This window comes from Ochotona princeps, chromosome 9 (assembly GCF_030435755.1).
Source record: "Ochotona princeps isolate mOchPri1 chromosome 9, mOchPri1.hap1, whole genome shotgun sequence".
Lineage (NCBI taxonomy): Eukaryota > Metazoa > Chordata > Mammalia > Lagomorpha > Ochotonidae > Ochotona > Ochotona princeps.
In genome coordinates, this window is record NC_080840.1 from 7070935 (window position 1) to 7084963 (window position 14029).

At 37.9% G+C, this 14029-nt stretch overlaps 2 protein-coding genes across 3 annotated transcripts in view; both read left to right on the forward strand.

Annotated features, from left to right (window-relative positions):
- Positions 1 to 14029, forward strand: part of TMEM71 (transmembrane protein 71) — a 192513-nt gene that overhangs the window by 86801 nt on the left and 91683 nt on the right. The gene's annotated exons all lie outside the window — the stretch shown is intronic.
- Positions 1 to 14029, forward strand: part of DNAAF11 (dynein axonemal assembly factor 11) — an 86438-nt gene that overhangs the window by 30529 nt on the left and 41880 nt on the right. Inside the window, exons 5-7 of one of the 2 annotated variants that reach the window (XM_004580733.4) lie at positions 3516 to 3739; positions 6644 to 6835; positions 12961 to 13038. In XM_004580733.4, coding sequence (XP_004580790.2) covers positions 3516 to 3739; positions 6644 to 6835; positions 12961 to 13038 — 494 coding nt within the window. The remainder of the gene's footprint in view (positions 1 to 3515; positions 3740 to 6643; positions 6836 to 12960; positions 13039 to 14029) is intronic. The other variant, XM_058668468.1, reaches the window with a different exon arrangement.

The window sequence follows — 14029 nt, forward strand, 5'->3', positions numbered from 1 at the left end:
GCAGGGCCAAGGAATGGTGTATGTATTAGCCCTTTGCCCTTTTTATAGAGAGTACTCAGGAAATGCCATTGTTAGATTTAGGAACCATGCTTTGACTTAAGCATTGAAATTGTTGGTAAAGGGAACATTTATAAAATTAATGCAATAAATTTACCATTATTTATTGGCATGTACAGAAAGCCTACTTATCTTTTATTACCAATAAAGGTATTTTATGAACTCTGTTCATTGTCTGAAATGAACATCAATTTCAATCAATGTTACCTTTTCCCATTTAATTATTAATATTATTATTTTATGATTCAGTTTTGTATGCTGTAGGATTTCCCTGGCCCTCCTCTCCAGGTCTCCTCCTCTGCCCATTAATTTCCCCTGTATTATTACTGTAGTGTAGTTCTTCATACACAGTCATAAGTTCATCATTGTGGGCATGGACAATGGCAGACTGTCCAACATCCTATTGTCAACATAAATTTAACAGTTTCTATGAAAGTCCATCTTTGATCTGGAAGTAGAAATTGCTGCATTGTGTCCTCACATCTGGATATGGTAGTCTCCATTCAACAGTTACTACACATCCCTTTAAATATAAAGGCACAATGCAAAATCAACAACAGGAAATAAATAGAAATTTACAATGCATGAAGTTAAATAACATGCTACTAGAAATGATAGTCTCCATTACACAGTTACTGTATATCCACGTAAATGAAGCGCCACAAAACAAAATCAACATCAGGAAGACAAAAAGAAATTAAAAATGTGATAAAATTAAATAACATCTACTGAATGAGCAGTGTGTCACTGAAGAAATGAAAATCCAGAATTTTCTTGAAGAAAATGATGCTACAGCATGACCTATGAGTCAGGGAAGAATTTAATATGAGAAAAAAGTTTTTAACAAATGAAAATTAAAACAAACATCAAAATTTCATGAGATGGAGTTTTTGCTGATCTTTGTTGGTGAGATGAGTCTCCTATAGGCAACAAATAGATTGGTTTTGTTTTTTTAATCCAGTCTGTTAATTTATGACATATGATTGATGGGCTTAAGCCATTTATATTCAGGGTTAATATGAGTAGGTGAAAATTTGTTGTCGTTTTAGCAATGGGTTGTTCATTGTTTGATTTAGTCTTCTGTTGTTATTTTACTGGAATGTTCTTCATATTTAACTTTGGGTTTGGTGGGTGCTATTTTCTCTGTGAAGAGAACATCTTTAAGTGTCATGTGTAGAGCATATCTAGAAAAGGCATATTCTTTTTTTTAAAGATCTGTTTATTTTTATTGGAAAGTCAGATATACAGAGGAGGAGAGACAGAGAGGAAGATCTTCCATCCACCGAGTCACTCCCCAAGCAACTGCAATGGCCAGAGCTGAGCTGATGTGAAACCAGGAGCCAGGAGCTTCTTCCATGTTTGCCATGTGTGCAGAGTCCCAAGGCCTTGGGCTGTCCTCAACTCCCCAAGCGGAGAGCTGGATGGAAAGTGGAGCCACTGAGATTCGAACCAGTACCCGTATAGGATTCCAGCATGTGCAAGGCGAGGACTTTAACCAATTGGCTACCATGCCAGGCCCAAATAGATGTATTCTTTGAGGTTTTTGTTGTTGTTGTTGTTGTTTGTTTTTACTGTGGAAGAATTTTATTTTATTTTTAAAGAAAAATGAAAGCTTTCCTGAGTATGTTTTTCTGGCCTGACAATTTTTTCATTGTAGAATATGGAACATGTTGCTCCATTTTCTTCTGGCCTATAGAGTTTCCTGTGAGAAGTCAGCTGTGATTCTGACTGCTATTCCTGTGTATGGCAATTGTTGTTTTCATAGGCACAGAGAAGGATCTTTTCCTTATGTTTGATTGAATAGAACTTGATTATCGTGTGTCATGGTGAAGATCACTTTTGGTCAAACCTGATGGGACCTCATGTATTCTGTTTCCAAATTCTTTCTCCAGATTAGGGAAGTTTTCCTTTATTATTTCATTGAATACAGCTTCAAACCCAGCTTCTCTTTTTATGCCTCTGGAACTCCCACAACTCTTACATTTGGCCTTTTAATAGTGTCTCTTAGTTCTTCAATACATTTTTTTTTTTTTGCTTGACCCAGCTCAGCTTTCAGATTTTTGGTTGTTTCCCTAAAGTGACAGGAAATATCTTCCAGTTCTGCAATTTCTTTCTTCTGCCTCTTTCATTCTGTTATTGAAACATTCAACTGAATTTTTAATTTGCTCTATTGTGTCCTTTATTCTCAGTAATTCGGCTTGGTTTTGTTTCAGTGTTGCTATTTCCTTTGTGACATATTCCTTAAATTTCTTGAACTCCTGTATGTGCTTCTTATTACTGATAGAAAAAGGTTTTTAAATAAGTTTTCTGAATTTTGTATCCCCCATTTTCTCAATGTATTCCTCAGTGAACTCTGAGGTTGGCAAAGGCTTTTGTTCCTTTGCAGGGGAGTCTTCAGTAAAATTCATTGTGCCTCTGTCTCTTTTGATCTTGGTCATTTTTATTCTGATTAGCAGATTCTTCTCCTTAGGGCAGATTTTTAAGTTGTGTCACTGACAGGTATACAGGTCAGTTTTACTTATTTCATTTGGTACCTGGTTCTTTGTTTACAGTCACTTGTGTATCTCCCTCCAGTGAGTATCAGCTCTGGACTCTTGTGTTAGGCTTCCACCATGTTCTCTGTAGTCCCAGCTCCTGGATCACCACTCTCCACCTCCTGTAATCCCATGCTGTGGCTGCACCCTTGTCTGTACAAACTTTCTCTCACTTTCTTTTTGTGCAGTTCCCATGATTAGGGAGACACTAGGTGTCCTACATAACTAGGTTGCTGGTGGTGCTGATCTTGCCCGAGCCTGCTGGCTTATAGGTCTGAGGGTAACCTGGACCTATTTTGGCCCATATGATGCCAAAGTTGTATTATTTTCCTTGTGGGACCAGTGCAATGTACTGAGCTGGAAGTGAGTTGGCTCCCAGTTCAGCACATGTACAGCTTACTGTTGTTTGTCTAATATCACAGCCTTTGCCACTTTTCCAGCAGAATGGGCAGTTTTTTGCCTGAGTTCACCTGCTGAGCTCCGTTTGAATTCTCCTTCCCACCTGGCTGTTGGTGGAGCTCCAGGCACTGGTGGAGTTCAGATCTCTGTTCACTGACTCCCACTGGGGTATCTAGTCACTGCAACACCACACCATTGTGTCTGCTGCTTTCACCAGGTGCCCTTCTGCCTTCGGACTGTCCTCTTCTGCCTGCTGCAATGTGCCCTCTCTGCTTCACCCTGGCTAATGATTCTCCATATGTGTTCTTACCTTATTTTGCCATCATGGTTTTCCTGAAGTAATTTCAATCAATGTTTCTGATATTTCCTATTAATTAGTTTGTTTTCATTTTATATCATTATGGTTTGTATGTTATATTGCTGAATTTCAAATATTACAACAAAAATAAACTTGGAGTTGATACACACTGTGATTTTTGAGCACTTGTACTTGCTTTTTTCATTTGTTTTTGTTTATCATTTAAGTGGTTGGATGGTAAAGAAATAGAACGTTCAGAACGGATTCAGGCACTGCAGAACTATCCAATGATTGAACAGCAAATCAGAGAACAGGAAAAAGCTTACTGCCTCAGACGAGCCAAAGAGAAAGAAGAGGCTGAGAATAAAGTTCACAGCGAGTGTGGAAATGTGGACAAGAGGAGTAATCGAGGCTTTGATGGACGATGGGACCCTGACATCAGTTCTTCTCTGTATGTAATATCATTAGAGCTTACTGTCCAGTTAAAACAGAAAACTAAGTTCCCTTCCAGAGGTCTTCAGCATATTATGTATTTTCCGTAAGATTAGTTTGAAAGATAAAATATGATATCAATTGGGAGGGCAGCCAGAATAGATGCATCGCATTGTTTGCAACAATTTTTTTTCATGAGAAAAAAAGTGCTTCTTCCTACTAGCACCTCTAATTTGCATCTAAAATTATCCTCAGAGACCTCTCCATCAAAGATGCACAGGAAAGATGAATTTGGAGGTGTGCTTTGATTTATAAAGTGGGAGTATTTAGGAAAGCTACATACAGATCACATGATCATACAGCTAATCATTCTAATTGTGTCATGAAAACATTCTGTTTTGTCAACTGTATGATAAATATGTTTTTAATGTGATTATTAACCCTTTGTTTATAAATCCTCAATTTTCATTGCTTCTTTAAATGTATTGCAAATATAGTGAGCTAATTTGTTTCTATATTGTGAAAGCTTTTAAATTTAGATAACGTAATCTCATAAAATTGAAAAATAGTGTTTCTACAATATCTCAGACACACATACATGTTGAAATAGGCAGCTACAGGTCTACAAGCTAGGTTGCAAAGATGCTTTGTGTAACTACTTTAGCTATTTAAATTTTTTTTGAGGTTTTTGCAGAGGTAGAGAGCCAGGGAGACTCAGAGGGGGAAAGAGAGAGTCGCACGTATATAGAGAAAGCTCCGTCTATGTGGTCAGTCCCTAAATGCCTCTGACAGTGCAGCTGAGCTAGGGCCAGTGCCAGGAGCAGAAATTCCATCTGCACTTCCCTAGTGTGTGGCTGCAGCTCAGATGCTCCTGGTGTCACCCTGCTCTCTGGAGTCCGCTCTGCTAGGAAAGTGGGGTGAAGAGGCCGAGTTGGGCCTTCAGGTGTTCCAGTGTGGGACACAGGAGTTTGAACCACTAGGCCAAATATCCATTTCAGAATGTTAGAATCTGTTAATCAAACAGTCCCGAAACGTTCCCAGTGGAATTTGGATCAAAACTGTATGTAATGTATATGTTGGCTGGGGAAAAGTTGACATCTACATCACTTTCTTTGTTGGACTTTGGAATAGCTCTATTTATTTTACTTCTGAGCTCTTCGTCAAAGTTTACACATTTTCCTATAAATCCCATGCCAGCCTTTATTAGATTTCTTCTTAATATACTTTAGTTTATGAAAACATAGCCATGTCATTGTCTCTTGCTGCTGTTTTTGTCTTGCTAATGATTTCTGTGTGCTGTTTCTATATGAAGCAATCTTAATGACCTCTTGAAAAAAATGCAATATTGCAAACATTATCTTGTGTTTTCCATGTTGGAAAGCACATTATTTGCAAGCAAAACAACCTTGAAAAATTCTCCAGGCCTCTATTTTCTCGTGGTGCCTACAAAAGCCTTCAGTATGAGGAGAAATGGCAGCAGTTGGAGTGGGCATCTGTATGGCGATCCTGTCTTGTAAAACAACGTTTCCAGTTCTTTATCATTAAGCATCATGTCTGCCATGGATCTTAGTAATGTTAAGTCTGTTTATTTCTGTTCTCTTGATGTGCCTTTATATTAGATATTTATTAAATGCTTTCCTTGCCTCTGTTGAAAGATAGTCATGATTCAGTATTAATATGTAAAATCAAAGTATTAGGATTTCTAATATTAAACCAACCTTTAATTTACATAATAAAGTCACTTTGTCCATGGTTTATTTATTAATGCCTCATTGCATTTACTTTATGAATATTTCATTTATAATATTCCAACTTACGTTCATAAGTGAGTTTATGCTATAAAATTCTTTTCACATTGTGCTTTTGCTATTTTTTTAAAAAGGATTTATTTAAAACAAGGTTATATATGGAGGGGAGAGGGAAAGGGAAGGAGGAAGGCATAGAGAGAGAGAGACAAAGATTGTCAGTCTGCTGGTCCACTCCCCATTTGGGTGCGTGAGCAAAAATGGGCTGGTCCAAGGAGCCAGGAACTTCTCCCTTGTCTCCCAGGTGGATGCAGGGTCCCAAGCACTTGGAACGTCATTCACTGAATTCCCAGGCATGTTGGCAGGGAGCTGGGTGGGAACTGGAGCACGCAGTGCTCAACCCTAATGCTACAAGCAGCAGTTTTACTTTCTGTACCACAGCTCAGGCCCCCACTTTTCAAACTTATTGCAACAGGGTTCTAATCATCACACTATCTATATTGGAGATCATTTACATTTCCTGTTTATAGGAATTTACAAAAGTTTAAAATAAACTGTTTCATATATTCTTGATGCAACTTATAGTGTGTTTGTTCTACCACAATTCTAGTACCATTTGCAACAAAATGGTCCCAGCTAGAGATAATATACTCAGTAAAATAAGCCTATCCCACAGCGACAAATATCACTTGTTCTCTCTGATATAGGACAACCTTCATGCAAAATACAAAATCAATAGATATATACACAAACATACATGTACATATAGTCATCTAGAGGAGCTGTGAAATAGACTATCATATCGAGATGTGAAGATACAGTGCAATATGCATCTCTACTTCCAAATAGAAAATGGACTCCCAATGTAACTGTTAAATAGATCTTGACAGTAGGATGCTGGATTCTGCCATTCTCCCTACTTACAATGTCAGGATACACTTGAATAACAGACTGATGGACTTATGGCTGTTTATAAAGGACTATACTTTTGTAATGACATGGAGAAATGAATGCGGGCAGGAGTTTGGGAAGGAGGGAAGGGAAATCCCAGAGCCTATTCAACTGTATTATACAATAAATAATTTTAAAAAGAAAGGGATGCATTTAAGGAGCAGAATTAATGATGAAACTTACACAAAGGTGATTGGTTTTACATGCTCTGTGTGTGTTTTTCCGAGGCCATCTTCTCTGGAGAGCAAAGGCCACTTCCCATCACCAGAGTCACAGCAAGAGGAGTGCAACAAAAAGAAATCATATGATAATGAAGAGGATTTAGAATTCTGGAGCAAACCATGCTTGTTTACTCCTGAGTCTAGACTGGAAACTCTTAGACATATGGAAAAACAACGGGAAGATCAAGAGAAATTAAGGTATTCCATTTTTTTCCTATCATTGAGCAAGGATGAGAGAATAATCACACTCTGTTATGAACCATATTTTCATGATTTCACATTATTTCATCCATTGTCCATGTTAAACTCTTGTTAGCCATTGCATGGCTTTTGTTTTTCTAAGTAGAAATTTTTGTTGGATAGATTGGCTAACATTTCATTAATATCAAGGTACCCTCTTTAGACCAAAGACCATCATAAATTATGACACTTCAGGTTGGGATTCCTTTCTTTTTATTCCTTTAGCTTTGTAACCATTTCAGTTATATCTAATGATGAGTTGGTCTAAGCTGGAAATATACATAATCATGGTATAAAGAAAAAATGTCATTTTATGGCTTGAATGAATTAGCTCCTTTGTAAATTCTATTAATTCACAAAATTAAGAATTAGAAGTCAGTTTCAGTAGGCATTATATTTTGCCAATGCAACTTTCTTGGCTACCTAGAAATATGCTTGTGTTTCTGAACTGTTTCAGTAAAATTCGATGACTTTTTTTTTATGAGCTAGAGTGCCTAAGTTATTTTCAAAGATAGTTCAGTGCATTCTACTGCATGGCAGTACTTATGTCTAGGATTTATCACTTAAGGCAGAATTATAAATCACAAACGTGAGAACATGATCACTTAACTCTGAAGTTAGACTGTTTATACAACAATGACATGAATGAAACACAGTTTTTTGTGATTCTGAACTAAAAGCAAGAAATCTTAAGAGTGGAAAGGCTTTTAGAGATCTTTGCTTTTGTAAAATTTCCAACATCAATGAGCATGATACAAGAGGGAGTAACTGAGAATCAAATGATACCTTAAAGGTTTGTGTGTGAGAAGGAATCAAGATGGCAGAATAGGGTAAGGACACGTTTAAAAGGATGGAGAAACATTTAATCAGGGTGAAGCAGAGAGGACATATTCCAGGAAATAGGAGAGGACAGAACAACAGCAGAGGGGTACCTGGAGACTGACAGACACAGGAAAGCAGCGGAAATAATGGTGTGGTGTTGCAGTGACTGATACACCAGCTGCATTCAGCTAACGGCGGTCTGAACTCCACCAGCAGCCAGAACTCCACCAGCAACCAGGTGGGAAGGGAATTTCACTGGGAACTTGAGAGGTGAACCAAGACAAAGAACTGCCCTTCCTGCTGGCCCGTTTGATTTGACCAGGAGAGAGACAGAGCAGCAGATCCCAGACAGACAGTGCTAGAACAGGGTGGATTTCACAGCCCAGTCAGCCCAGTCAGCCCCCTAGAGCCAAATTGGGCACCATTTGGCTTAAGGAGGCAAAGGCAAGGGAAAGGACTGAGCATACTCTGAGCTGGGAGTGAACTCCTTTCTGACTCAGTGAATTGCATCAGCAAGGCATTCTACAGGTTCCACCCAAGACAGGTCTGGGTAGCCCTCAGATCTGACGACCACCAGATCAAGAACTCTAGTAGTGACATATCAGGTGCCATTTTGTAGAGTGTGGCAAAAGTTTTAGGACCTCAGGGGACAACAGTGAACTGCGCATGTGCTGAGCTCGCAAGAACTCACTGAGTTCCATGGATTGCACTGGTCCCACAGGAAAATAATACCGATTGTGGCATCATATGGGTCAAAATAGGTCCGTGTGCACCCAGACCTAATGGCCAACAATTTCTGGCAAGATCAGCACCACCACCAACCTAGCTATATAGGACCTGCTCCAATTGGAAGTGGGAGAAAATTTGCGGAGACAACAGTGCAGCCTCAGCATTATATCACAGGAGGTGGAGAGTGGTAAGCCAGGAGCTGAGGCTATGGAGACCACGGTGGAAATCTAACATAAGAACCCAGACCTGGAACTTGCTGGAGGTTGTGGCACAAGTGGCTGCAAACAAAAAGTTGTGTACCAACGGCAATAGTAAAATCAAACTGTAGACCTTTGGGTGACACAGCTTAGAAACCTGCCCCAAGGACAAGACTCTGATAACTAGAAGTACAATTACCAAGAGCAAAAGAAGAGACAAAAGCACAATGAATATTACTGAAAACTCCCCTGCAAAGGAGCAAAACCCTATGCCAACCTCAGAGTTAATTGAGGAAGACACTGAGAAGATGGGGGACACAGAATTCAAAAAACTCATTATAAAGCTTCTGATCAACAATGAGAAGCACATACAAGAGTTCAAAGAATTTAAGGAAGCAATAAAGCAAATCAAGGCTGATATATCAGAAATTAAGAACACAATAGAACAAATTAAAAGCACAATGGAGAATCTCCAAAATAGAATGAAGCAAGCAGAAGAAAGAATCTCAGAATTGGAAGATATTTCCTGTCACCAGGGAGAATCAAACAAAAAACTGGAAGCAAAGCTGGATCAGGCCAAAAAAAGTATTCAAGAATTGAAAGACACTATTAAGAGGCCAAATGTAACAGTTATGGGAGTCCCAGAAGGTGCAGAAAGAGAAACTGGTTTTATAAATGTATTTAATGAACTAATAAAGGAAAATTTCCCTAATCTGGAGAAAGAATTAGGAAACGAGATCCAGGAAGGGCACAGAACTCCCAACAGGCTTGATCAAAAGCGATTTTCACCAAGACACATGATCATCAAGCTCCCTTCAATTGAACATAAGGAAAAGATCCTTAAATGTGCACGTGAAAAAAATCAATTGACATATAAAGGAATGCCAATTAAACTCACAGGAGACCTCTCACAGGAAACTCTACAGTCAAGAACTAAAACAGATGAAAGAAAAATGATAAAACACATACAATAGTAAATCTTCTAAGTATGGTGACTTTAATAGTTAATATATCCAATCAATATATACATTAGGGTAAGATAATTTGATAGTACCAGAGCATATGAACCCAAATAGCAATACTGATCAATATTAACGATTAACATTGATTAACAATTGTTTTGACCTCATATTTTGACTGAAGAACAGCAAAAAATATGAGTAAGCTGCATTCTCCTCAATAAACAATTTCTTTGAAGGAAAAAAAAAGAAGAGAATGGAGTGACATATTCCAGATTCTAAAAGAAAAAAATTGTCAGCCTAGGATAACATATCCAGCAAAGCTTTCTTTTGTCTTTGAAAATGAAATAAAATTCTTCCACAGTGAAGAAAAGTTAAAAGAATTTGCCTCTTCCAAGCTTGCCATACAAATGACACTTCAAGATGTTCTCTTGACAGAGAAGAGGAATAGCACCCAGCAAAACCCATTCCTAAAATGACAGGACCGAATTACCATTCATACATATTAACCCTGAATGCAAATGGCTTAAGCTCAATCAAATGTCATAGAATCGTGACTGGATTGAAAAACAGATCCCATCTGTTTGTTGTCTAGAAGAGACACATTTCACCAACAAAAGTCAGCGGAAACTATATCTCATGGATTTTGATGTTTTTGTAGTTTCTTCTCTTCAAAACAGTTTCTTCTGATGAAATTCCTCAGTGACTCATAAATCATACAGTAGCATCATTTTCTTCAAGAAGATTCTTGATTTTCATTTCTTCAGTGACACATTAGTCATTCAGTACCATGCTATTTAACTTCTTGGTGTTGTTAATTTCTTTTTTCTTTCTGATGTTAATTTTGTTTTGTGGGTTTTCATTTAAGGGAATGTATGGTAGCTGTGTAATGGAGACTTTCATATCTAGTAACATGTTATTTAACTTCATGGAATTGTAAATTTGTATTTTTCTATTGTTGATTTTGTATTATGACTTTTCATTTGAGGGAATGTACAGTAACCTAAATGGAGACTAACATATCCAGATGTGAGGATGTAGTGTAGTATGCATTTCTGCTTCCAGACAAAGATGGAATTACAATGAAACTGTTTACTATATCTTGACAATAGGATGCTAGATTCTGCCATAATCCATGCTTGCAATTATGGACATAGGACTGTGTATGAAGAATTATACTACAGTAATGATATAGGGAAACTAGATGGGCAGTGGGGAGGGGATAAGAGAAATCCCAGGAGCCTATGGACTGTATCATAAAATGATAATAATAATAATAAATTTAAAAGGTTTGTGTGTGAAATGTGGTGTTTCGTGTCTTGAGCCATGCACTGCTGTGGAAAGAGCACTTTGGTAACTTCCAAAGCTGTGTTTGTATCTTGACTCTAACATCTCCTGTCTGATGTTGGTGAGTACCTAACTTTAACTCTGCCTCCTCTGTGGAACAGAGACCATCAGACCTATCTTATCCACCCAAGTTTACCGTTAAGATAACCAGATAAACTGAGAAATGTATTGCCTCACACTTTGAAATTCAACAGCTGTAGTCTGTATACTGTATTGTTTAACAACTGTGAGTAGACCCACACATACATATATGCACATGTAACTGTGAATGTATACATGTGCATGGGTACTCTGTTTTGTACTGAGTATGAAATCAGGAGAAACGTCTTTTTCTCTGATACTTGAAAAAATCAGGAGGAGTTGGATGTAGGTGTCAGCTGTTACCTGTGTAGTCCAGTTTGTCCCTGAGCTAGTTGTCTTTTTGATTGTGTAGTCATTTACATCATCTGGGAGAAGAGAGGGACAAGAACAGCCCCTCATCATATTGGTGTTCTTGTCTGCACTGCTTCCCAGGAGGTCAGGTGCTTCTGAATGCCCTTGAATTGTCCTAGGTCATAGAAATACTAACCTAATTGGGGCTAGCGTGGTGACATAGCACGCCAATACTAAGCACTTTAGCTGGCATCTTGTATGAGCACTGATTTAAGTCCCTGCTACTTCTCTTCAGTCCCGCTCCCTGCTTCGTGACCTGGAGAAGCAGTGAGTCACTGAAAGCTTTGGGCTCCTGCATGCATGTGGGTGACTTGGAAGGAACTCCTGGCTTTTAGCTTCAAACTGACCCAGCTCTGTCCTTTGAAGCCATTTAAGCAGTAACTAGTACATTAAAGATTCTTCTCTCCGTTTCTCCCCCACCCCCTCTCTGTAACTCTTTCAAGTAAAATAAATAAACATTTTTTTTTAAAAAAAGAGGAAATATTATTCTAAACAAGATAAAGAAAAATTAAAATAAAATAGAAAAGCTTAACGTAATTGGATCTTGAGGCCCACTTGAATATGTAAAATAATATGATTGCCTTTTAAAAACAAAGTTAACTGATGCCAAAATCTGTGTTACTAGGGTAAAAGAAACTCAAAGAACTACCTGCACTCCCACCATCTGAATAGATTAGTTTATCTAGTCCTCTAGTTCTTGTCCATATAGGTCCATGTTTCAGTTTCATTCAGTATGTTCAATACTATTTTAAATAGAACACATTCTTTCTTGAATCTCTTCCTCCAAGCTCCCTTTCTGTATATCCTATCCTAGCATTAGTGATGAGAGTCGACAGGCTTGTGTCGGTTCCGCCATGTCCTCCACTCTGCAATAGTGTCAATCACCTCGACAAATACAGGATTTGGAGGCTGTTTTAAAAAACTAAATTGGACTTATATTTTTATACATTTTCTCATTAATTGCACTATCAGCTAATCAATTAGTAAAATGAAAACACATCCTTACTAACTGCAAAATATTTCACAGCATGACTGTTGCATGGTTGATCCAGTCAGTCTTGTACTGATGGACGTTCGTAGTAGTTCCAGGGTTTTGCCACTACAAAGAATGCTATGAGGACTAGCCTTGGATAGAAATCCTTATGAACTAGTATTTTTGTTCTGTAGAATTTATTCTATTTCTATTTTAAAAATTGTAATTTTAACTAAAGCAGAAGCTCTATATACAAATGGAGAAATGACAGTTATCTGGTAAATCATGCATAAAATAGATTCATTTAAATATTCATGGATATTTCATGAAAAGGAGTTTTCCTCCCTGTTTAAATTATCTGGCAAATTGTCTTGGTCACATTTTTACTTTGCAGACATAGATACAACCTTTTTTTTTTTAAATCTGGCTTGACTTTTAGTTTTCAGCATATAATTAAAGGAATGCATTTTTAACAGTGAATTGTAAATGTATTTATCTATGTTTGGTTTGTTTTTTTTTTCAACTGTTTTAAAAATATTAACAGCTTTTATTTTCTCTTTGCCTTTGCTGCCATCCTCCCATCATTGCCCCTGATACCCCTCTGCACCTGCCACAAATCTTCAGTGGAAAAAAGAAGACAGTGAAACCACCCAGGGTGCTGATCACTGAAGATGGGAAGGTCTTGAACGTGAATGAGCCCAAGTATGTAAGCCAAGGATAAGATCAGAACCCGCATTAGCCATAGTGGCTATTAAAATAGTGCCGGTTGCATGTCTGCTCTGCAAAGATTACATTTGACCACTTGGAGCAAGTTTTCTTAATCTAATAATAATGTCATGTCTACATATTTAGAAGCAAAACATGTATTGTCTTTCCCAGATTGTAATTTCCTTGGCAACCAGAGAACAGGCTTGGCAAATGGAAATCTTAATTCCCTGTGTATCCCATACAGCTTTGTACCATATACAGTTCTATGCCTGAAAATCACCACTGCATTATTGTTGCATTTATAATTATTTCAAGCTGTGCCATGAAAAGTTGACTGAGTTTACTGTGATAGCTTCTGTGTGTCTGTGTTACACTCTAGAACACATCTACAAAGCCTTTGCTGTCTAGGAAAGAAATCTTTATGACTACACCAGTGAAATTAATGAATGGAAAAATATTGAAACTGGAAATCCTGAAATCTTATAGTACCTGATCTGCTCCCTCTGTCCTAAGATTTAAAACCAGAGAGCATGCCACAGCAATAAGACTATGGACCAAATCTCTTCATTTTGCAGTTCTTCGTTTTATTCTCTGTCCCACTACTATGATAAACGGACTATCTTGGAATCCTTCCCTTGTATCATTTGCCTTCTCAGCTGTCACAGGCAGTAGGTAACATATCTGTTTTAGAAGCTGTGACCTCAAGCCTGGGAGAAGTGAAGTGACTTGTCCGAGGTCATATAACTAGCAGGTGCTATATAGATAGTAAGAGCTATCTTGTTCACTTTCACTTAGTTCTTCTGATGTCCCATCAAGTTTATAAATTCCCCTCCCCTTACATACCTGGTTTATCCAGCAGACAGGAAACCAACACAAGACCCTAGGCAATGGGAATGTAACACTGAATAGGATGGATTTCTGCTTTCATGGAGCTTGAAAATCTAGTGTTAAAATAATCTCTCTTCAGCCTACAGTGATACTCAGA